This window comes from Camellia sinensis, chromosome 4, assembly GCF_055761805.1.
Source record: "Camellia sinensis isolate YWXY chromosome 4, ASM5576180v1, whole genome shotgun sequence".
In the NCBI taxonomy this organism is placed as follows: domain Eukaryota; kingdom Viridiplantae; phylum Streptophyta; class Magnoliopsida; order Ericales; family Theaceae; genus Camellia; species Camellia sinensis.
Window position 1 is genome coordinate 56300134 of NC_138964.1, and position 24838 is coordinate 56324971.

The 24838-nt window shown below is 47.9% G+C and overlaps 1 protein-coding gene and 1 long non-coding RNA gene across 2 annotated transcripts in view; both read right to left on the reverse strand.

Moving 5' to 3' along the window:
• LOC145823777 (uncharacterized) overlaps nt 1-16162 on the reverse strand; it is a 39929-nt gene extending 23767 nt beyond the window's left edge. The window contains exons 1-3 of the mRNA XM_082923297.1: nt 15721-16162; nt 15540-15638; nt 15099-15333 (exon numbers count right to left, since the gene is read on the reverse strand). Of these exons, the coding sequence (XP_082779423.1) occupies nt 15099-15333; nt 15540-15638; nt 15721-16125 (739 nt within the window). The 5' untranslated portion in view covers nt 16126-16162. The remainder of the gene's footprint in view (nt 1-15098; nt 15334-15539; nt 15639-15720) is intronic.
• Nucleotides 16163-16209: 47 nt separating this feature from the next.
• LOC145823340 (uncharacterized) lies at nt 16210-16934 on the reverse strand. The gene is made up of 3 exons (XR_014365619.1): nt 16681-16934; nt 16392-16553; nt 16210-16314 (listed from the first exon to the last, which is right to left on the reverse strand). It is a non-coding gene; the product is annotated as an uncharacterized LOC145823340 (long non-coding RNA).
• Nucleotides 16935-24838: the final 7904 nt, after the last annotated feature.

A 24838-nucleotide genomic window follows, 5' to 3' on the forward strand; every position in this document is an offset into this window, starting at 1 on the left:
GAATTTTGCTCTCCTTTTCCCCCACCTTTACACCCCCTTTTGAACCCTTATAACCAGCTGGTGGCCTCCTTTGTTAGAGTTAGAAAAAACTCTCCTTCAAGCTTCCATAGCCAACTCCATCTCCATCCTTCTCAATTCTTCAAAAAAACCTAAGCCCCTAACCATCATTCCTTCTACACCACCAAGCTCTACCACCACCATCTCATTTCCAGCAGCAAGGAAGGTTTCCCAAAGGCCAAAGAAGCTGCAAATCCATCCAAGAAGCAACAAAAGTTTGAGTCTTCAAGGGTAAGTAACACTTTTACCCTTTTGACCCTTTTTCTTGATCTATTTCTAAGCCCCACTTCCTTTTGGTTTCAAGCTCCGGACCTAACTGAAAAGGGCCATCTTTTGAGCTCATCTTCACCTTTCATTAAGGGCTCAACCCTGTTTGAGCCCTCCATGACACACTTGCTTCATTGATCCTCTTGTATGTCATAGTTTTGCATGCTATTTTTGACCCATGAGAAATTTATTTTTGAACATGTTGTAAACTGATATTAGGCTTATTTTGAGCCTCTCTTCAACATTGGAGAAGGGCTCAACATTGTTTGGTACTTCCATGTGTCACTTGTAGTTATATCCCTTATTTGGCCCCATTTTTGCATAAATTGGCAGCCCTCTTTGCTTCTGTTTTTGGACCTTGGTCCGAACTGAAAGTGGCCTTATTTTGGCCTATACTTCATGTTTCATTAACACTTTTTTTTCTGTTTGGTGATTATTTTGTATACTTCATGTTATAACACCTTTTGAGCCTTGTTTTGCATCACATTTCTATCATGTTTGTATACTGATTTGAGGCTTGTCATATACTGTAAATGTTCATATTTTTGGTCCCTCTTCAGTTTTGTAGAAGGAAATTTTTCAGTTTGGGTTTTGCTTGTATCACTTGCTTCATTACCCCTCTTTTGGCCCCTATTCTTGCATGCTATTTTTGCCATACCTATGCTTGCTGTTTGGCCATGTTTATAACTGTGAAAGTGCAGTTTTTGGGACTGTCTAGCTTCTGTCTTTGTATTGCATGTCCATATTGTGCATGTTTAGCATAGCTATAGGCCATTTCGGGTGCCTAAGGTTGCATTTCGGGACAATTCCTTACATTTGGTGTCATTTCGCCTCATTTCGGGACTGTTTTCCCCATATTTTAATGCTGAAATTCCATTAGCATGCTTGCATATCATTTTTGCCATGTTGCATCATATTCTGCCATCGCCTCGGTTTGCGTGCCCGTGTGCACGCATTTCGAGGCACTTCATTTTTATCCGACGGCATCCTATGTGAGTGTGGCTGAGGCTCACTCATGTTGGTATAAGCCCATTTGTCATTTCCATGTCATTTCATTGCATTTTATCATTGCCTCGGCTTGCGTGCCCCCGTGCACGCATTTCGAGACACATATCATCGCCTCGGCTTGCGTGCCCCCGTGCACGCATTTCGAGACACATATCATCGCCTCGGTTTGCGTGCCCCCGTGTGCACGCATTTCGAGACACATATCATCGCCTCGGTTTGCGTGCCCCGTGCACGCATTTCGAGACACATATCATTGCCTCGGTTTGCGTGCCCCTGTGTGCACGCATTCCGAGACACATATCATTGCCTCGGTTTGCGTGCCCCCCCCGTGTGCACGCATTTTGAGACACATATCATCGCCTCGGTTTGCGTGCCCCGTGCACGCATTTCGAGACACATATCATTGCCTCGGTTTGCGTGCCCCTGTGTGCACGCATTCCGAGACACATATCATTGCCTCGGTTTGCGTGCCCCCCTCGTGTGCACGCATTTTGAGACACATATCATCGCCTCGGTTTGGGTGCCCCCGTGCACGCATTTCGAGACACATATCATTGTCTCAGTTTGCGTGCCCCCCCGTGTGCACGCATTTTGAGACACATATCATCGCCTCGGTTTGCGTGCCCCCGTGCACGCATTTCGAGACACATGTCATCGCCTCGATTTGCGTGCCCCCGCGTGCACGCATTTCGAGACACATATCATCGCCTCGGTTTGCGTGCCCGTGTGCACGCATTTCGAGACACATATTATCGCCTCGGTTTGCGTGCCCCCGTGTGCACGCATTTCGAGACACATATCATCGCCTCGGTTTGTGTGTCCCCGTGCACGCATTTCGAGACACATATCATCGCCTCAGTTTGCGTGCCCGCGTGCACGCATTTCGAGACATGTCATTTTCTCGGTTTGCGTGCCCGCGTGCACGCATTTCGAGGCATTTCATTTTCATAGCATTGCGTATGTTAGGATTATATCTTAGTTTCACTTCATGCATATCGTGCATACTGCATCGTGTCCGGAATAAGAGTTAGTCCGGGCACGGGAAACGAGGTACATTTCGTACTCCGAGTGACGGAATGTGTCTCAATTCCCCAATCACCGACACTCCGGATTATCCATGATGGAGTTAGGTTTTAGCTGTAGTTTCATGTGCATTCATCCTATATTGAGTTGTGCATTTCGACTCCCCGGCCATCATGCCTCGGTATGCGTGATTGGTGGCACGAGGATCGAGACATGCGTATATCTGTGCAAATATATTGCTATGCCCCTTTCCTGCTCTCTGTTACAGCAAAAGCAGAATCAGCAACTTTTTGGGACTTGGCACGCATTTCAAGAACAGGTGTAAACAGAGGCTAATTGGGGCATTCCGGTGGATTTCCGCGCAAGACAATCCGGACATGCATCATCCACCGGAAGCAAGGCAGTCCCTGGCTTGCATGCCAGTTTTATTTGCTTTCTTAGCTAATTCCTTAATTAATTAGGATTTTGTAATATTTTGGACTGTAACATTCTTTTCTTCGGGATTGTAATATTTGGACTGTATATTTATTCGGACCCTCCGCGTGAGGGCACAACTGTAATAAGTGTGCGTGAGTGTGATGTATGTCTTCCAACCCCACGTCTTTCTCCCTTTTATTTATCCGCTTTTGATGGTTAGATTAGGGCATATTTCAATTAGCATACAGTATGACAGCATGTTTGCATCGTTCATCTGTATTGCATGCACCAGGCTCGGCGCATCATACTAACTGCATTGTACTTTCAATTCCAAGTTGAATACATGGTAGTTGTAGCATTTCATATACCATCTTAGAATAGCCGAGCCTGCTATAGTTGCATTTTGCATGTGTTGCATTAGGCATTTCTGTATACTTAGGATTCATGCATGATTTCTAATAAGTGTCTATTTTGGCTTGGAGTACTCGGTAAGTTTTTTATGCTTTAGCATCCTTGCATGCGTGTGAGTGCTGCCATGAATAGCATGTTTACCATGAGGCTATGTGCTTATCTGATATAACTGCCTGAATGCCTGTGGGTGAAGGTTGGGTTATTTGTATTGGAATAATTCATCAAATGTGTGTTTTAAGCCCACTAGATAGTGGCAAAATCATGTTTTCTAAGCCCACCCGAGGGTGGCAAATCCATATCTTAGCCTACTTGCGGGTAGCACCATCAAATCACTTTCAAATAAACAAACATGAAAGGTTTTGTTCCAATTCAGGTAACCCAGTCTATACTTGTATGCTGTGCGCATCACATAGTAACCTAGGCTAATAAACCGGAATAAGAACTCACAATGTTTTCAAAAATCGATATCATGGTTAGTAGAGGCCGGTCTATGACCGGGCGAGCGGGGGTGCTCACGAAGTGACCTTCCCCAATCGTACCCAAGTTCCCGAGCCGAGGCAACTTTGGTGATGACGGACACGTGGCCTTTTGGCACCGAGTCAGGGTTTCCTAAATTTCCCAAAATAAAATATTTAGGTGGCGACTCTGTATCTGGCAAAGCAGTCCATGTTTGGCACTACTTTTTCAAAAATCAGTTTCTCAAAACGATTTGCCAGATTTGGACTCTTTGGTTCAGATTAGGAACCGTGACATTTAAGAGTCCGAGCTGTAGCGAGGTCCCCCGCGGGCCTGTTACGGTTTCTGGCGACTCTGCTGGGGATTTAGAGAACTTGACTCAAACTCATGATATCTGTTTTTGACTACACTTGTGTGATTCTTTGCATTGCATTTGCATTGGTGCGCCTAGGACACCGTGTTTGCCATCTGCTATTCCTGAACGGTTTGCCGGAGGCTTGTCTTGTCAAGGCATGACCATAAGGCTGACCGGTTGTGGGCTCTGCCAGTATGGGAACACAAACCCCGGTTTTACCGGGGCACCCTCTTTGACCATTCGACCTAGTGCATATTCGGATCCATAGTGACCATTCCAAATTAGGACAGGTTGCTTACCCGTTTATAGGTTGTTTGAAACCGCTGTGTGCGTAATGAAACCCTAGCTCCTGACACAATAGGACAGGGAAACCCTACCCCAACATAGGGGTGTTTTGGCTCTCACTTATCTGTTATGTGCTTTAGAGTGCGTCTCTACAGGAATGCATGTATCAGTATATGAGTTTGGGTATCAAGCCTGCGGGCATCAGTTCAGTATTGACAGTATCAAGCCTGCGAGCATCAGATCAGTATATAAGTTTGAATATCAAGCCTGCGGGCATCAGTTCAGTACATCAGTTCAGTATTATGGGTATCAGGCCTGCGGGCATCAGCCAGTATTTGAGGATTAGTTATCTGCGGATATCAGATTCTGTTTAGGGGACAGTGATACAGGGATGATAATCAGTGTTTGAGGACAGTGTGTATTTCATCTTATTGACTGTGTGTTGATTATGCCCGACTGTGTGTCTTGCATTTTATTTTAAGCTGTTATGCTGTCCGTTTATCTGTTTATTTATTTCCTTTTCGCTTTATTTATCTTTTGCTAGGTCAGTTTTAGCACGATTGCTTCCAACCCAGCAGGCATTCCCCAAGCACATTGGACACGAGGTCGTCGACTCCATCGATCTGAGGATCTAATCGACGGACAGCCAGTGTTCCATTCTCTACCCCCTGTTACCAGAAGGAAGCCAAAAAGGCGCAGTGTATCAGAACAGAGGTTGTCAGGGCAGTGGGTTACCCCGTCAGAGGACAACAGAGGTGAAGTCCTGATTAGTGCTATAAGAGTGGACATACCAGTCAGTCGAATGGAGCAGCAAAATACAACAGGGATAGAGGCCTTAATGCGCCAGATGCAGGAGAGTATGAAGCAAATGCATGATGATGCCGCCCGTCAAACGGAGTTCTCCAAACAGCAGGCCGTGATCATGGCCCAACAGGCCGAACTAATCACCAGATTGCAACATCAGAATACAGCATCTGCTTCACACCAAATCCCTCCTCCGGCAGGAGCCCCAATACCTGAGCAGGCACCTGTTGTTCAGAACGCTCCTCCGAACACCCAGAATACTGTACCGCTTGTCCAAAATTTACAAGAGGACACGAGTCTTCCAACGGGGCCAGCTCCGCCCCCGCTTCCACCACAACTGTCCAAGGTCCATACATCCAATCACCCGGACTCTCCATCCGAGGTCGAGGTTGATCATACAGCTCTGAAATTGAGCAAACTGGAGAAGCTATTCAAGAAATCCCAAGGGGTCAAGGCTATGCCGGATATCGGGGATGGATATACCGAGGAGGCCGTAACACTCCCCGATAGGTTCAAAATGCCACAAATCGACCGTTTTGACGGGACCGGCGACCCCATGGTCCATATCCGATTGTTTGCAGATGTCTTGCGGCCAATGGGCCTAACACGACAACAGAAGCTCTCACTATTCGGCCGAACCCTGTCGGGTGTGGCCTCCCATTGGTACGCAAGATTATCAGATGAAGTGAAGAAGAATTGGGATGGGATGGCTGAGGCCTTTGTCACACAATATTCGTACAACACTCAGATCGAGATCACAACCCGTGATCTTGAAACGACAAGGCAAGAGCGTAAGGAATCTTTCTCGGACTTTGTGATCCGATGGAGGGCAAAGGCGTCAACGATGACTCTAAGGCCCACTGACAAAGATCAAATTCGGATGATTGTGCGCAATCTCCACCCGAAGTTAATGCAAAGGATGATTGTAGTCCCCTTCCCTACTTTCGCAGATTTACATGATATGGGGGTGCAAATCGAAGATGCAATGAAACAAGGCCTGTTTGACCAGGACAGGGAACAAACGAGGAGGACCTTCAACCGCAACAACAACGCAGGCCCGAGTGGCGCTGCCAATACGAGAGCCTCGGAAGTTGGTATGGTCACCACCACTCCCCCTCCCCCTCCAAGGCCCATGACTGCCACACCATTCTCCGGCGCGTCCGGAAGCAACTCACAAAACAACCGATTCCAACCACGAGGCCAAAGAACCTTTACTCCACTATATATGCCTCTGACCAAGGTTCTGGGAATATTGATCAGGAAAAATCATTTAAAACCCCTGGAACCAAAGCCATTACCGAATCCACTCCCCCCCTCTTACGACCCGTCAAAGTACTGCGCATATCACCAACAACACAGTCATGACACCGACCGCTGTTACAGATTGCGTCATGAGATTCAAGATCTTATTGACAAACAGGTGATCGCGCCTCCTGATAAACCCAATGTCACAACCAACCCTCTCCCACCACATAACCAAGCTCCTCCTCCCAAAAGAATTAACTTTATCCAGACTGGGGTCGCATCTTACGATCCTAGCATCTATATTACGCCCACCCACCTACCCAAGCCGGAGGTGTTCCTCCCCGATTGCACTGACTTCTTGTGCATGGTGGACATCTCCAAAACCCAACCGGAACCGATGGTGGTGACCGTCGAAGACAGGGCAGGGCAGATTTTGGGAGAAACTGAGTCTGTTGAATCTAGGACTGGGCAGAATTTCGCTGGGGGAGTCTATGATCCAAGCAAGTACATCCTATCAACGAGCGGAATTGGGCTAAGTGTAGAATTGCCAGAGACAGGAGAACTATGCATGATCCGAGGGGATGGATCTGGGCTATGGGCAGATGAGCTGACAGCCGTAGAGGAGGACTTTGCTAACTTGCAATTTCTTGAGGACCAGGAACTGGGGGATGCATCGATTAATTGGTATGATTATGAGGGATCAGAGGAGGCCACGGGATGGCTCGAAGATCAACCGGATGCAGTGGGGGAAACCCAACCAGAACAGAGCCCGGCAGGGGCAGAAATATCAGCTATGGCCGGAACGGCCGAAAATCAAGTTGTACCGCCGGAGAGCGCCGGTGTAAAGAATTCCGCTCAGGACACGGGCATTAGGGATATGGGAACTGTTGAACAACCAGCTGTACTGACGCAGCTGGAACAAGAAAAGTATGAGGCTACTGAGAGAGCCAGGAAGGCAAAGGGCCCTGAGGGGACTGAAAGTGCTGTGTGCACGAAAATAGACAATGCTGCGAGCATATGGACAGAGAGCACTGAGAGTGCGAGTGGACCGGAGCCAGACAGGTGTCTGTTGGCTGCTAGCGGGATGTGGTGGGAAGATGACGATTTGTGTCTCACCCACACCGATGAAGACTGGGGGAATAACCAGCCGGATGATACTTGGTACCTCGATGAGGTTGACCATATGACAAGAAGTGGGCGGTACTTCAAGCCCCCACACCTGGACCAACCCGAGGCATCCGGGAAAGACAGAAAAGTAGAAAGACAGAAGGAGAAGCAAATTGAAGATGAAGCTGTGCTGAAACAGTTAAAAAAGATACAAGCAGACATCTCCATCTGGGGACTGTTAATGGCATCACGAGTACACAGAGAAGCTGTCCTATCTGCTATGGACAAGTCCAAACTCTCCATAGACACCACGCCTGAACAGCTGGTTGGGCTGGTTTTTCCGGGAGGAGGTTCCCCGGCATTAACCTTTTCGGACAAGGAGCTACCGCCTGAGGGCACAAGTCATAACAAACCTCTCTATATTTCTGTGGAATGTAGAGATAAGTGGATACCGGTGGTACTTGTTGATACCGGGTCTGCGATTAATGTCTGCCCGACCAGAACGGCATACGCAATCGGGTTAAAACCCGCGGACTTCGTCCCAACTACCCAAGTGATCAGAGCATACGATAATACCAGCAGAGAGGTGATGGGGACTGTTAAAATTCAAACCAAGGTTGGTCCAGGACAACACAGCATCGAATTTCATATCTTGGACGTTCCTGCAACCTTTAACCTACTTTTGGGGCGACCGTGGTTGCACCAGGTCAAAGCAGTCTCTTCCACTCTACATCAGATGCTAAAGTACCCCCACGGGAAAGGGGTAGCGATCGTTTTTGGGAATTCATCAATCCATCCGCCGCCGGAAGTGTCTACACCTGTCTTGGAGATTGAGCACGGCACGGAGGATGTGTTTTTATCGGGGTTCACTTTGGCCGAGGCTCAAGTGGTGCAGAATGTCATGGCTGTGAATGAGGGCATGTATGTTAGTGCACAATCTATCTACCTCATGAACAAGCTAAAACATACCCCTGGGATGGGATTAGGGAGAAGCGGCCGGAAGGGCGTCTCAGTGTTGGCCGAAGTGCCACACAACCCTCACGCCTTTGGACTGGGTTATCTGCCCACCAAGGAGGATTGGGTGAGGAAAGGAAAAGAAATGGCCGGAAGGGCCAAGGCAAAGAAGGCCGGGAAGCCATTTGATTTAATGCACAGGCCCATCTGGGGTACCCTAAACGGACGTTTCGTCCGAGAGGGGGAAGATTTTCCATTCTGCGGCTTCCCGGAGCCATGGCTAAACGCGGAGGGGACGCGCGTACCTGGTTTTGAAATCTTCTTCGACATACAATTATCTGGGGATGACGTTGCCGAAGCGCAGACAGACCCACCAACTGAGGTTGAGCAATGTGAAACAGTGGATCCTGAGAGTACAGAGCTTGAAATGGGGGTAGCACTGGCGAGTCTACTATCAGATCCTCCGATCGGCCAAGAGTGTTTGGGGGATAACTCTTCGGTTTCTGTGATTGGAGATGAAATAGCTGCGGGCTTTCCAGCGCCGATCTTGGATGCATCTATCGCACCTTCTCTCATCTGGCAGTATGAAGAAGGCTTTTTATCTAGCAGTTCCGGGTCAGGTAGTGAGCCGGAATCTGATTCTACCGAATCTTTTGCGTCAGAATCAGATTCCAGCTCGACTGAGTCTGAGTCCGGTATTCCTGGGGGTGATAACTCGGATACCACAGTCCTGTCTAGGTCGTCTTTTTCATTTTCTTTTGAGTCTGTTGTAACAGAGGAATCTGATGGCTTGGAAGTATTTAATGAGAATGATGTGGATGTGGTTTCCGAGTATTTTTCTGTGCCTTTGATTTATTGCTTAAATCAGGATTTTCAAAATTTTGATGAAAACAGCGAGGAAGAAATTCCCCCAGTTTTGCAACGATTAATTGATCAAGAGCAGGAAAGATTTGTTAAACCTTTAATGGATGAAATCACTACTGTGAATGTTGGTACTGAGAAGGACCCGCGGCTGGTCCAGATCGGGTCCACGTTGTCTTCAGAGGAGCACGAGCGCTTAGTCGCTTTATTAAAAGATTTCAAAGATGTTTTCGCGTGGTCCTATGAAGACATGCCTGGAATCGATCCTGAGATTGTACAGCACCGGATCCCTCTTGACCCCGAGGCCCGACCTGTTAAACAGAAACTCAGAAGGATTCGCCCGGACTGGGCCCTCAAGATTAAGGAAGAGGTCACCAAGCAAATTGACGCAGGGTTCCTGCTGGTATCTGAATATCCAACTTGGTTGGCCAACATAGTTCCGGTGCCAAAGAAGGATGGCAGAATTCGGGTCTGTGTAGACTTCAGAGATTTGAACAGGGCCAGTCCGAAGGACGACTTTCCCTTGCCACACATCGACGAATTGGTGGATTTCACGGCAGGACATGCCTTGCTTTCGTTTATGGATGGTTTCTCAGGCTATAATCAGATAGTGATGGCACCCGAAGACCGGGAGAAGACTGCGTTCACTACCCCGTGGGGTACATATTGTTATCGAGTGATGCCATTCGGGCTAAAAAACGCCGGAGCTACGTATCAACGGGCAGCAACTACAATATTGCATGATATGATCCATAAGGAGGTCGAGGTGTATGTGGACGACATGATTGTCAAGTCCAAAGATAGAGAGGGCCACTACACCGCCTTACAAAAATTCTTTCAAAGGATCAAAGAGTTTCGGCTGCGACTGAATCCCCAGAAATGCACGTTCGGTGTTACAGCAGGGAAGATGCTACGGTTTCTAATCACACAAAGGGGCATCGAGGTCGACCCTTCCAAAATCAAGGCCATCTTAGAAATGCCACCACCAAGGACTGAAAAGGAGGTGCGAGGCTTTCTGGGTAAAGTGCAATTCATAAGACGGTTTATTTCTAAATTAACCTTGACTTGTGAACCACTTTTTGGTCTCCTGAAGAAATGAAAGAAATTCCAGTGGGACGGCCGATGTCAAGCAGCTTTTGAGCAGATCAAAGAATATCTACAGAACCCACCCGTGTTGTCACCGCCAGAGCCGGGGAGACCGTTGATACTGTACCTTTCGGTAACTGAGACCACCATGGGCTGCATGCTCGCGCAGGAGTCAGAAGACAAAGTGGAAAGGGCCATATACTATCTGAGCAAAAAGATGCTGGATTACGAGACCCGCTATACACCGCTGGAGAAGGCTTGTTTGGCCTTGGTATGGGCAACCAGGAAGCTGCGGCACTACCTGTTAGCCCACTCTGTAATGTTGGTTTCGCGTTTGGATCCCATCAAATATCTCTTCGAGAAACCAGCACTTACGGGTAGGCTAGCTCGTTGGCTGCTGTTGCTCTCCGAATTTGATTTGAAGTATGTAACGCGCAAGTCAGTAAAAGGGAGGGCGGTAGCGGAGTTCCTTGCCGACCACCCGGTTGAGGGGGATGAAGCGGTTGAATATCTATTCCCAGATGAAGCCATTCTGCACGTCGAAGATGAAACTTGGACAATGTACTTTGACGGAGCGTCAAACCAGTATGGGTATGGGATAGGGGTGTTGCTGATAGCGCCTGACGATTCCCGTATTCCTTTAGCATTCAAGCTCCGGTTCAAAGTTTCCAACAATGAGGCAGAGTATGAAGCATGTATTGCTGGCCTGGAAGCAGCCCTGGAACTAGGGGCAAGACGGTTGGACGTCATTGGGGACTCGAACCTTGTTGTGTCTCAAGCAAAAGGAGATTGGAAAGTCAAGGAGGAAAGGATGATAATCTACCACCAAACCTTGGATCTACTAATTCCTCGGTTTGAGAAGCTAAATTTCACCCACCTCGTAAGAGAGAACAACAGGTTTGCAGATTCACTAGCAACTCTATCTTCTATGATAGACATCCCGTCCGGAGTCCGGATGCGTCCAGTCATTATCGATCAGAAGTTCGTGCCGGCATACGAGTCGATTTCCGCCATAGATGAGGTTCAAGACGGCAACCCCTGGTATTACGACATCTGAAACTTCTTGGAAAAGGAGACATACCCACTAGGGGCAAATGCCAAGGATAAGAGGGCTGTCAGAAGAATGGCTGCTCAGTTCGTTATCTGCGGGGGAAATTTGTACAAAAGGGGTCATCTGGGAATGCATAAGTTCTGTGTCGAAGCTGAAGAGTCAAAACGCCTGATGGAAGCCATCCATGGGGGAGAGTGCGGAGCACATATGAATGGAGTAATGCTGGCCAGAAAGATCCTCAGACAGGGCTACTACTGGTCAACCATGGATGAGGATTGTATTAGTTTTGTTCGGCGATGCCACAAGTGTCAAATTCATGCAAATCGCATGAACATCCCGCCGTCAAAACTGTACAACATGACTTCACCATGGCCTTTTTCAGTCTGGGGAATTGATGTGATCGGAGCTGTTACCCCGAAGGGGTCAAACGGGCATGAGTTTATCCTAGTAGCGATAGATTATTTCACAAAGTGGGTCGAGGCCCAATCATACGCGGTGTTGAAGGCGTCGCATGTCGCAAAGTTCATCAGGAACAACATCATCTGTCGCTACGGGGTGCCAAACGAGATAATTTCAGATAATGGTTCCCACTTCAAGAAAGAAGTAATAGACTTGTTGGAGAAATACAATGTGGCTTTCCATAAGTCATCTACATACAGGTCGCAGACCAACGGAGCGGTTGAGGCCGCCAACAAGAATATCAAGCATGTACTACAGAAGATGGTGGAAACCTATCGAGATTGGCCAGACAAGCTACCATTTGCTCTGTGGGGCTACAGGACTTCAATCAGAACTTCTACTGGAGCAACTCCATATTCATTGGTCTATGGAATGGAGGCCGTTCTACCCATTGAGATTGAGGTTCCGTCGTTACGAGTGTTGGCTGAATGCCAGATAGCCGAAGCAGATTGGCAGCAAAGCAGATTCGAAGAACTCATGCTCTTTGATGAAAGAAGATTGAAAGCACTGTACCACATCCAAGGCTATCAACGCAGAATTGCTCGGGCTTTCAACAAGAAGGTTAAGTCCCGGAATCTGAAAGAAGGAGATTTGGTGCTCAAAGACAACCGAGCTCCCATCCACGACCCAAGGGGCAAGTTCAAACCTAATTGGACTGGTCCTTACATCATCAAAGCTATCTGGTCAGGTGGGGCTGTGGTTCTGATGGATATAGATGGCTTGGAGTTCTCACAACCGATCAATATGGACAAGTTGAAGAAATACTATCCTTGAGAGGCTCGCTAGGCCGAAAACCCGAAAGGGCGACCTAGGCAAAATTCAGAGCACAAAAAATTAGAGAATATAAAAACTGAGCTCGCAAGGTTGAAAATTTTTAGTACCACAGCTTTCAATTTCATTGATTTCAAAACTGAGTTCTCCTGCTCTTGCATTACAATCAAGTTTGCTTTTTTTAGTACATTCATAAAGAAAACTTGAAAATGCTAAATAAGCAATAAATTTGGGGCATAGTTGAATCAAGTATCTCTGCGAGAGATGGACGGAGCATCTGATGCCAAGCTGGGCCCAACTTGTGCCTCCTCATTGAGCCAATCCACGCACTCATCGGACAAAGTACAACTGAAAGAAGAAGCAGGGGCCAGGAGCTCTCTAGTCCTCCATGCCGTGGCATATCGGGCAAGCTGTGCACCCCAGATCGGGAAAGCGGCTGGATACTCAATCCCCTCCGGTGGGCAGGTCTGATCATGGCCAAACTGACGCAGGAACCGGAACGGAAAATAGAATACGCAGTGGGTTAGACCAACCAGTTGGATCCCAATCAGCCGGGACATACTATAGCTCATTGCCGGGAGGTTGAGCCAAGGACAACGCCAAGCAATGCCGTCTGTGGACAAATTGCACATCCAATCGAACCACCACCTTTCGTCAAGAGCATTGACAAGGCGCTGCCGAAAGAAGTAGCCTCGAGCTGAATAAGCTGGGCAAGAGTCCACAACCTGCAACTTATCCATTAACCATACCTAGGGGAGGGATGGAAAATGAGAGAATAAAGAACAGAGAGATGTACGATGAGAGAAAAGTAAGACAAGGGTTTTGTGAGAAAAATCGAGCCTGAGGGTCGAGTGATGCGAGCAAATATATATATATGTGAGGTCGGGTGGGAAACACTACCTGTAGCAGCAATGGACTCCCGGTGAACCTAGTCGCCTCTCGGCGATAGACAGAATCTAAGCCCATCAGTGTCTCGGCCAAGGTCATGGCAATACAGCTCTTTCCTTCTCTCAAACCTTGGGCGACTTCAATCAGGCGAATGCTAGCCCCGCCGAAGCCCGAGGAAAGCAGAAAGTGAGACAACAAACATAAGCAGAGGGCGTGTTGCCGGAAACCCTGCCAATAATGGTTGCTGCGGTCACCGGCGTCGGAAAAACGATGGATCAAGCCGAGAATGTCCAGTTCCCCACTGCAGATCAGAGATCGAGCGTCATGCGCCGTGAGCCCACACATCCGCCCTAAAGCATGGGCGTGACCAAAACGGAGCTGGGGCAAGATCACTTCAGAGCACTCAGATTCCATCAAAACCTGAAAATCCTCGAAAGTGGGGCACATCTCTTGGCCGCCAAAGCTAAAAACATGCGTCACTGGATTCCAGAACCTTGCCGCGGCATGGAGAAAAGGAAGTTGTAACGGAGTACGGCTCAGTGTGAATAGTGCATTCAAGCCGAAACCCTGGAAATTTAATTTTTCCGAGCCATCTAGAGAAGAGATCCAAGATGTGACATTTTCTGCGAGAAACGCCTCCATCCTTGTCTAAAACTAAGGTGAAATGAATGTTCCCGAAGTTGAGGCTTTTATAGAAGGAAAAATACTATTCACGGGGACACGTGTCAAAAATCTGGAAGCTGCAGGACTGAATGGCCGGCCAGCCACCTTTTCTGGCTGGCCAGCCATTCACTTTTTCAGAAATGGCCGGCCAGCTGTCTCTCTCTACCAAAAATGGCCGGCCGGCTCCCAGGGATGGTTGGCAATGCTGCAGTGTATCTCATTGGCCCTGTTTTACCCTTCGAGGGAGAATTCCAAGTATTTCCATGCAACGGGAAAGTCAGGGGCCTTCATCTCCCTCCGTTTCGGATGCGTTCCGGTGCCCAGATCGTCAGAAGTACACTTTGTTGTTGTTGAGTTTTGTTTATCGAGTTGTTGTTTTGCTTATCGAGTTGTTTGTCGAGCGGACATGTTTCGTGTTTTTGAGTCATTGCTCTCTGTTTAAGCAATTTTTGCTAAAGTCTTGTTTATTTGCGTTGTCAACGTTGTTGCATTTTGCTTATCGAGTTGTAAACTTTCTAAGGTCCTGTTATATCTTAGTAAGTTGAGTTGTTTAGTTTGTTGCGTCGGTTCACTACCTGACTTGGTGATTACACAATGCGCATTTCCATTCAATTCCATTTTTGTGCGAAATAAAATGATGCGATACGAGGCTAAAAGTTTAAAATACAAACACCTTTTCAAAAGCTATTTCATTTCATCATGCTTTACAACAAACAAAGGTACAAGTTTTACAAAAAATAAAACTACCTAACAATGTGCAAAGTGCTATAAACTACTAGCAAAAAGAAAAATAAAGCAGGAAATAGCAGCATCAAAGTCCTCGAGAGCGGGAACGAGAAGCACGCCTCATCCTCTTTTGCGGGACAATCTCCGCACCATCATCATCATCTGAGTCGGAGCCTCCTTCCTCAGCAGATGTCTCTGACTGACGATCGGTAGCCTCCTCCTCCTCCTCAGCACCCTCCTCCTCCTCATCAGGCTCCACCTCCACAACGTGAGCCCTGCGTCTGCGGACGGGCCCTCCTCGAGCTCCTCGAAAAGGTCTAGATGGCCCGGCTCCTCGGGAAGGCCGAGATGACCCCGCCCCCTGAAAAGGCCCAGATGGCCCAGCTCCCCAATGAGGCCCAGATGGCCTGGCCTGCGGCTGACCGGACCAGGAAGGCATCTGAAAACAAAGAGTTCAATTCAAATGCATCAGTCCAAATATACATCAGATGTAGATACAAGGAAAGACTACATGAAGTGGGTGCATATAAATACAGTGTCCAAGTGGGGTGTGTGTCAGATGTGCTCTACACAAGTAGTCTATCGATGCAGTAGAAATCAGCATGTCATCAGAAGTATGATAAATGCCAGAAAACTGAAGGCTACCTGGATGCCCGCGACAGACAACTGTGCCTCCCTACGCAGGACCATGCCCTCGAGTGTGGCCACCAGTCCAACCACCTCCTCCATGTATCCTCGCGATGGCTGCAAAAATGAGCTCATAATCATCAATAAACAAAAGAGTGTCTAAACATCTGAATGATGAATGAAAAGAAGTGGAGCGTACCGGCGGTGAGTCTGGATCAATGGCGTATCGATCACTGGGCATCGGAGGCTCTAGTGGAATCGGAGTCGGAGAGCTAGCCCCATACTGCCACGCCATCAACTCAGTAGGCATATCTGGCCATCCGGGATGAGGATGAACCGACGGAGCCGGAGGAACCGGTCTACTCCCACCTCTAGATGTACCGGCCCTGCTAGTGGAAGGGGCGTCTGCAGCCCGAGCCTGAGCCTGGCCCGAGGATGACATACCGGCAGGCCTCATCATCAGGATACGAGCTTCCGTCAATGGAGGCATCAAATATATGTGACGGTAAGTGGCGTAGTCCCCCTCCTCAATGTATAGTAAAGCATCAGTACCCAGCATGGCGCCGACTACCTCTGAGTAAGAGAGCCTGTCAGCAGTCCGCATACTGGCTGGGGGTACTGCGGGAATATCCTGAGAAAGATACCCCCATACCTGGCACAGAAAGCGCTCCCCCAGGAACCATACCCTGCCAACCGGCCCTTCAAGCAGGACCCTATACTGGGAGATATCCGACGCTCCGGTATACTGAAGTCGGAGGCCGTCACCCAGGGACACCCAGGGCTGCCATGTAATCTGTGGATGATGAATGCATAAATCAATACAGAGCAAATCAAAGATGAAAATGAAAAGAACTGAAAGTTCTGAGGTACCTCTGAATGTCGCACAGTGTCGAAGTACTGTCGCAGGCGAAGGAGGGTCTCTCGAGGCCTCGGCCGGTGCGGGCCCTCGAATATCAATGAATATGGGGTCACGGGAATCCCTACCACCTCCAGCTCTGGGGCTAATGATGGGAAGTATACATAGACCCATAACTGAGAAAAGCAATGCAGAATGTAAGTACGAAATGCTGAGAGCAAAATACAGACTGTAAAAGTGCGCTGTGTGTGCAATGTACAAGTAATGAGAAGTAGAAATGTAAATCAAGGGGACAGAAAGTACCTCCCAGGCTCTCCAGTAGCCGCCAAGCAAATCGCCCCGCCCGCGGGATGTCGCGCTCATATAAAAGTAAAGGGTAGCCAGGCCGGCGCCACCCCAATCATATCTACTGACCTATGATAGGTCAACTAGAGCGCTCAGAAGGTATAGCCCAACGGTGTTCCCTCTGTCGGCGAACAGGGTAGTCCCGAAGAGGAACATCAGGAAACCACGGGCATACTGCTCCGTCTCCTCGGGAGTCTCAGGCACCATCTCCGCCAGCCGGAAATGGGAGGAGAACCAAGTGTATCGGACTCTTCCAGAGACCCTGTCAACAGGTGGGCGAGCCCCCAATAAATACATCCAGGCGGCCTCCCACTCGCCCATATCCTCATCGTAGGGGATGGACCAACCTCCGACGTCTAAGCCGGTCAATACAGCAAAGTCAAAAGGGGTCATGGTCATATCCCCGGTAGCAGAGAAATGAAAGGAATTGGTGGTGTCCCACCATCTCTCTACCAGGGCTGCCATCAGTGTCCTCCTGGCAGGACAACGTGACAACCCGACGCAGAAGGGCCCGAACCCTGCCAAGTCGACTAGGTCTCGAACGCCCTCCGGGAGCTCGGCATACCAATCCCGCGCCATGGTGGAACCATACCCCCGCACACTGCGGGAGCAAACCTGCATTCATAATGAATACATGTGTCAACAATGAAATGAAATGGGCTATGTGCCAATGTAATGAAATGGGCTATGTGCCAATGAAATGAAATGGGCTGTGTGCCAATGAAATGAAATGGGCTATGTGCTAATGAAATGAAATGGGCTGTGTGCCAATGAAATGAAAGGGCTGTGTGCCAATGAGATGAAATGGGCTGTGTGCCAATGGAATGAAATGGGCTGTGTGCCGATGAAGTAAAACAAGCTACATGCAAATTCTAACCTGGGCTGCGTGTTCAGAAAATTTGAAATTTGGGCTGCGTGTTCAACTTTCAGTTAAAATTGTGGGCTGCGTGTTCACTATCTACCTGGGCTGCGTGTTCAGAAAATTTGAAATTTGGGCTGCGTGTTCAACTTTCAGTTAAAATTGTGGGTTGCGTGTTCACTATCTACCTGGGCTGCGTGTTCAGAAAATTTGAAATTTGGGCTGCGTGTTCAACTTTCAGTTAAAATTGTGGGCTGCGTGTTCACTATCTACCTGGGCTGCGTGTTCAGAAAATTTGAAATTTGGGCTGCGTGTTCAACTTTCAGTTAAAATTGTGGGCTGCGTGTTCACTATCTACCTGGGCTGCGTGTTCAGAAAATTTGAAATTTGGGCTGCGTGTTCAACTTTCAGTTAAAATGTGGGCTGCGTGTTCACTATCTACCTGGGCTGCGTGTTCAGAAAATTTGAAATTTGGGCTGCGTGTTCAACTTTCAGTTAAATTGTGGGCTGCGTGTTCACTATCTACCTGGGCTGCGTGTTTAGAAAATTTGAAGTATGGGCTGCGTGTTCAACTTTCAGTTAAAATGTGGGCTGTGTGTTCACTATCTACCTGGGCTGCGTGTTCAGAAAATTTGAAATTTGGGCTGCGTGTTCAACTTTCAGTTAAATTGTGGGCTGCGTGTTCACTATCTACCTGGGCTGCGTGTTCAGAAAATTTGAAATTTGGGCTGCGTGTTCAACTTTCAGTTAAAATGTGGGCTGCGTGTTCACTATCTACCTGGGCTGCGTGTTCAGAAAATTTGAAATTTGGGCTGCGTGTTCAACTTTCAGTTAAAATGTGGGCTGCGTGTTCACTATCTATCTGGGCTGCGTGTTCAGAAAATTCAAAATGTGGGCTGTGCGTTCACTTTCAAATCCGGGCTGTGTGTTCGACAAATCAGTGTTTGAGCCGTGTGTTCTAATGTGGGCTGTGTGTTCGCAATTAATTAATGAGCCGAGTGTTCAGAAATTCGAATGTTGAAGCTACATGTTCAAGATGTAAGCAAAGTACTATGTCATAAGCTAAACTGCATGTTCAAGCGTGGCAAAGGTGCGAAATGTAAAATACAGAAGATGAGGTAAATACCTCTCGGGCCTCGTGAGAGAGATGCTGCTCCGGCTCTCTGAGAAGCAGATCCCCGGGTGCTCGCTCGTCAAAACTGGTAAAATGACGGAAGACAGCGCGCGGAAGGACGTGTGCTGGCGGACGGTACCTCCCAGGAATGAAAGGTCGGGTCCTCGGAAGTAGAGTCATGGGATCGAAATCATCGTCGGCACCTGGAAAACCACCGCCGTGGGGAGAATTACCCGCCATTTTCAAGGGATCTGCAAAAGGGAGCAAAAATGAGCAAAATGGGCCAAAATTGGAAAAAGTCAACAAAAAGTCAACTCTCGGGAAATGAAAAGTCAACAAAAGTCAACCCCCGAGAAAATATTCCAAATATTGAGACAAATTTACCTCAAGTGGTGAAAATGCAAAAAGAAGCTTCGAAGTCGGAATTTAATCGCTCCAAAGTGCTTAAAACTGAATGTTTTTACGGAAACAATTTGCGCGAGGCGTTGGAAAACGCGCGTGAAACTTAAAATCTAGAGAGAAAAGTGTTGTAGGAGGCAAGAAATGAAGGAGGCTCGGCTGCCTTTTATAGGCCTCAAGCCTTGTTTGAAGAAGCATGCAAAAAGGAGGGAAAAAGACCAAAATAGCCCCGGAAAAAGGCCATGGCCGGCCGGCCCCTTTTTCTAGCTGGCCAGCCATCTGCTTTTTGCAGAAATGGCCGGCCAGCCATCTACTTTATTGGAAACCGGTTGGCCACCTCCCCTTGGGAAGATAAATGGCCGGCCATGTTCCCCACATGCTCACCTAGCTCTCTGCAAATTTTGAGGAAGATCGGAGTTCCCGGGACCTGAAAAAGTTCAAGAAAAGTACACTTCCGGTCGCGAAATAGCTCCGTCGGGACTTCGGCTTCAAGTTTTGACATATGTCTCATCATCACTCATCGAAATCAAAGTGTATCCTTTTTGAATGAGTTGTAATCTTTCAGGGAAGCGGATCGGAGGCCGTGATTGAGTTACCTTCGCCGAAACACGCATTTCCGTAATCGTTGTTTTATGACAAATGAACACCCTGATTCATGCTCATTTTGTACTATCATTCACATTATCTTGCATTCTCATGAGCATACTTGCCTTCTCATGTACATTTCTTGATGATAATCATGCTTCTGTGTTTGAGCATACGTTGTCACGCATGTTCCATTCTTGCATTGCGATGCATTCACTCACCGGCACTGCGTGTGTCGAACTTTCGAAATCACATTAAATACATGTTGTCAGCATATTGTATTTGTTGCAATTTCTCTCTTTTGCAGGCACGATATTGTTTGTACGGTTCAATTGAGGCTGGTGCGACCAGACGAATCGCGCAGGTATCGTATCTTCTCCGTGTGAGACGTGGCGGGAATTGAATAATCCTCCGCATTCTTAACTGCATGAAATGGAGTTATTGCTTTGCATTCTTGCTTAAAACTGTTGCATCTATTTGCGAATACTTGCTTCATTACAGCTTGCTGCATTCGCATGATCATGAGTGATAACCGGCTTCGCATAGCGTATAAGTCCAACTTTCAAAACCGGCTTCGCGTAGCGTATAAGTCCAACTTTCAAAACCGGCTTCGCGTAGCGTATAAGTCCAACTTTCAAAACCGGCTTCGCGCAGCGTATAAGTCCAATCTTCAAAATCTTCTTGCATTTTCATTTGCATTTTGCCCCCTGCCTGCGGGCATGCCTGCGGGCGCATCTCTGTCTATTCCGTATGTTTGTCTAAGTCTTCGGCCTTGTCAAAAATGGGTCGTCTCTGGGCTTTGACATTCACTCCCGTCACTTATGACTTCCGAGTTCTGTCAAAGAGGGGCAACTGTAGACACCCCATTTTTGACCGACCTTAAGACTCAGACATCACCAGTTGAGCACTCGGTGATATTGCATGTTGTGCTTGTTCAGAAGTCTCAGAGTCGCGGCTGCGAGCCCTGCCTCCGGGCTTCCGAACCCTCTCCTGTGCCTTGCCTCGGTTTGCGAACCAGACTCGATTTTCTCTGTTTCTTTTCCTGAGGGGAGGGAGAGGTCCCGTAGACCATCTCTCAATGTCCGTAGGCTACCTTTGGTGGCCGTAGGCCATTTTGCCCATTTCGGAGTCCGGTTCCCGGTTTTCGAAGCCGTCAGGCCGTGTGCCTCGGTTCGGGACCGCTTAACCATCTCCTATCGCTCTGATTTTTGGCATACATCTTATTTGCTCCCTGTTGAGGGACACTGGGGTCTGAGAAACCCACTTCGTGGCCGAATGCCACTTTCGGTGCTTAACAGCCCATTTTCGGGACCCCGAACTGCGTGTTTTGGCCTCGGAACATTCGTTTTGCAACGGTTTTCGTTCATTTTTGACAGGTACCTCTGTTTTATCACTAGGAAGGTCACTGAAGGGTGGGAGGCCAGCAATTGTTGTAGCAACCAGTTATCTCTCCTCCGGAGCCTCCCGGCGCCCGTTTTTCCAACTTCCGGGCTAATGTTGAACACCCTAGGGTTAGTGTTGCCAACTTTCAACCACATATCTGTGATCTACACACCTGAGAGGCCACTAAAAGTTGGTGGCCGGCCATTAAGGTCACCTGACCCTTTTGACCCCTTTCTTCCGGGCTAATGTTGAACCCCTTGGACCATTTTTCTTGAACTTTCAACCACATATCTGTGATCTACACACATGAGAGGCCACTAAAAGTTCATGGCCGGCCAGTAATTCAAATTGACCCTTTTGAACCCCTCTTTCCGAGCTAATGTTGAACCCCTTGGACCCACTTTCTTGGAATTTTAACCACATGGTTGTGTTGTACACACATAGGAGTACCTCCCCAGTAGCTGGCCGGCCAGAAAATCTCATTGAACCTTTTGACCCCTAGCCGGCCGGCTAGGTGGTGTGGCCGGCCGGCCACCTCCAACAAAAGTGATAGGCCGGCCGTGTTCCTTGCACTGTGCACTTTACAGCTGTGGGGCAATATCCCCCAGACAAGATATTTATCCGGGGGATATTTTGTGGGGGAATTTTGCTCTCCTTTTCCCCCACCTTTACACCCCCTTTTGAACCCTTATAACCAGCTGGTGGCCTCCTTTGTTAGAGTTAGAAAAAACTCTCCTTCAAGCTTCCATAGCCAACTCCATCTCCATCCTTCTCAATTCTTCAAAAAAACCTAAGCCCCTAACCATCATTCCTTATACACCACCAAGCTCTACCACCACCATCTCATTTCCAGCAGCAAGGAAGGTTTCCCAAAGGCCAAAGAAGCTGCAAATCCATCCAAGAAGCAACAAAAGTTTGAGTCTTCAAGGGTAAGTAACACTTTTACCCTTTTGACCCTTTTTCTTGATCTATTTCTAAGCCCCACTTCCTTTTGGTTTCAAGCTCCGGACCTAACTGAAAAGGGCCATCTTTTGAGCTCATCTTCACCTTTCATTAAGGGCTCAACCCTGTTTGAGCCCTCCATGACACACTTGCTTCATTGATCCTCTTGTATGTCATAGTTTTGCATGCTATTTTTGACCCATGAGAAATTTATTTTTGAACATGTTGTAAACTGATATTAGGCTTATTTTGAGCCCCTCTTCAACATTGGAGAAGGGCTCAACATTGTTTGGTACTTCCATGTGTCACTTGTAGTTATATCCCTTATTTGGCCCCATTTTTGCATAAATTGGCAGCCCTCTTTGCTTCTGTTTTTGGACCTTGGTCCGAACTGAAAGTGGCCTTATTTTGGCCTATATACTTCATGTTTCATTAACACTTTTTTTTCTGTTTGGTGATTATTTTGTATACTTCATGTTATAACACCTTTTGAGCCTTGTTTTGCATCATATTTCTATCATGTTTGTATACTGATTTGAGGCTTGTCATATACTGTAAATGTTCATATTTTTGGTCCCTCTTCAGTTTTGTAGAAGGAAATTTTTCAGTTTGGGTTTTGCTTGTATCACTTGCTTCATTACCCCTCTTTTGGCCCCTATTCTTGCATGCTATTTTTGCCATACCTATGCTTGCTGTTTGGCCATGTTTATAACTGTGAAAGTGCATTTTTTGGGACTGTCTAGCTTCTGTCTTTGTATTGCATGTCCATATTGTGCATGTTTAGCATAGCTATAGGCCATTTCGGGTGCCTAAGGTTGCATTTCGGGACAATTCCTTGCATTTGGTATCATTTCGCCTCATTTCGGGACTGTTTTCCCCATATTTTAATGCTGAAATTCCATTAGCATGCTTGCATATCATTTTTGCCATGTTGCATCATATTCTGCCATCGCCTCGGTTTGCGTGCCCCGTGTGCACGCATTTCGAGGCACTTCATTTTTATCCGACGGCATCCTATGTGAGTGTGGCTGAGGCTCACTCATGTTGGTATAAGCCCATTTGTCATTTCCATGTCATTTCATTGCATTTTATCATTGCCTCGGCTTGCGTGCCCCCGTGCACGCATTTCGAGACACATATCATCGCCTCGGCTTGCGTGCCCCGTGCACGCATTTCGAGACACATATCATCGCCTCGATTTGCGTGCCCCCGTGTGCACGCATTTCGAGACACATATCATTGCCTCGGTTTGCGTGCCCCTGTGTGCACGCATTCCAAGACACATATCATTGCCTCGGTTTGCGTGCCCCCCCCCGTGTGTACGCATTTCGAGACACATATCATTGCCTCGGTTTGCGTGCCCCTGTGTGCACGTATTCCAAGACACATATCATTGCCTCAGTTTGCGTGCCCCCCCCGTGTGCACGCATTTCGAGACACATATCATCGCCTCGGTTTGCGTGCCCCCGTGCACGCATTTCGAGACACATATCATTGCCTCAGTTTGCGTGCCCCCCCGTGTGCACGCATTTTGAGACACATATCATCGCCTCGGTTTGCGTGCCCCCGTGCACGCATTTCGAGACACATGTCATCGCCTCGATTTGCGTGCCCCCGTGTGCACGCATTTCGAGACACATATCATCGCCTCGGTTTGCGTGCCCCCGTGCACGCATTTCGAGACACATGTCATCGCCTCGATTTGCGTGCCCCCGTGTGCACGCATTTCGAGACACATATCATCGCCTCGGTTTGCGTGCCCCCGTGCACGCATTTCGAGACACATGTCATCGCCTCGATTTGCGTGCCCCCGTGTGCACGCATTTCGAGACACATATCATCGCCTCGGTTTGCGTGCCCAGTGTGCACGCATTTCGAGACACATATCATCGCCTCGGTTTGTGTGCCCCGTGTGCACGCATTTCGAGACACATATCATCGCCTCGGTTTGCGTGCCCTGTGTGCACGTATTTCGAGACACATATCATTGCCTCGGTTTGTGTGTCCCCGTGCACGCATTTCGAGACACATATCATCGCCTCGGTTTGCGTGCCCACGTGCACGCATTTCGAGACATGTCATTTTCTCGGTTTGCGTGCCCGCGTGCACGCATTTCGAAGCATTTCATTTTCATAGCGTTGCGTATGTTAGGATTATATCTTAGTTGCACTTCATGCATATCGTGCATACTGCATCGTGTCCGGAATAAGAGTTAGTCCGGGCACGGGAAACGAGGTACATTTCGTACTCCGAGTGACGGAATGTGTCTCAATTCCCCAATCACCGACACTCCGGATTATCCATGATGGAGTTAGGTTTTAGCTGTAGTTTCATGTGCATTCATCCTATATTGAGTTGTGCATTTCGACTCCCCGGCCATCATGCCTCGGTATGCGTGATTGGTGGCACGAGGATCGAGACATGCGTATATCTGTGCAAATATATTGCTATGCCCCTTTCCTGCTCTCTGTTACAGCAAAAGTAGAATCAGCAACTTTTTGGGACTTGGCACGCATTTCAAGAACAGGTGTAAACAGAGGCTAATTGGGGCATTCCGGTGGATTTCCGCGCAAGACAATCCGGACATGCATCATCCACCGGAAGCAAGGCAGTCCCTGGCTTGCATGCCAGTTTTATTTGCTTTCTTAGCTAATTCCTTAATTAATTAGGATTTTGTAATATTTTGGACTGTAACATTCTTTTCTTCGGGACTGTAATATTTGGACTGTATATTTATTCGGACCCTCCGCGTGAGGGCACAACTGTAATAAGTGTGCGTGAGTGTGATGTATGTCTTCCAACCCCACGTCTTTCTCCCTTTTATTTATCCGCTT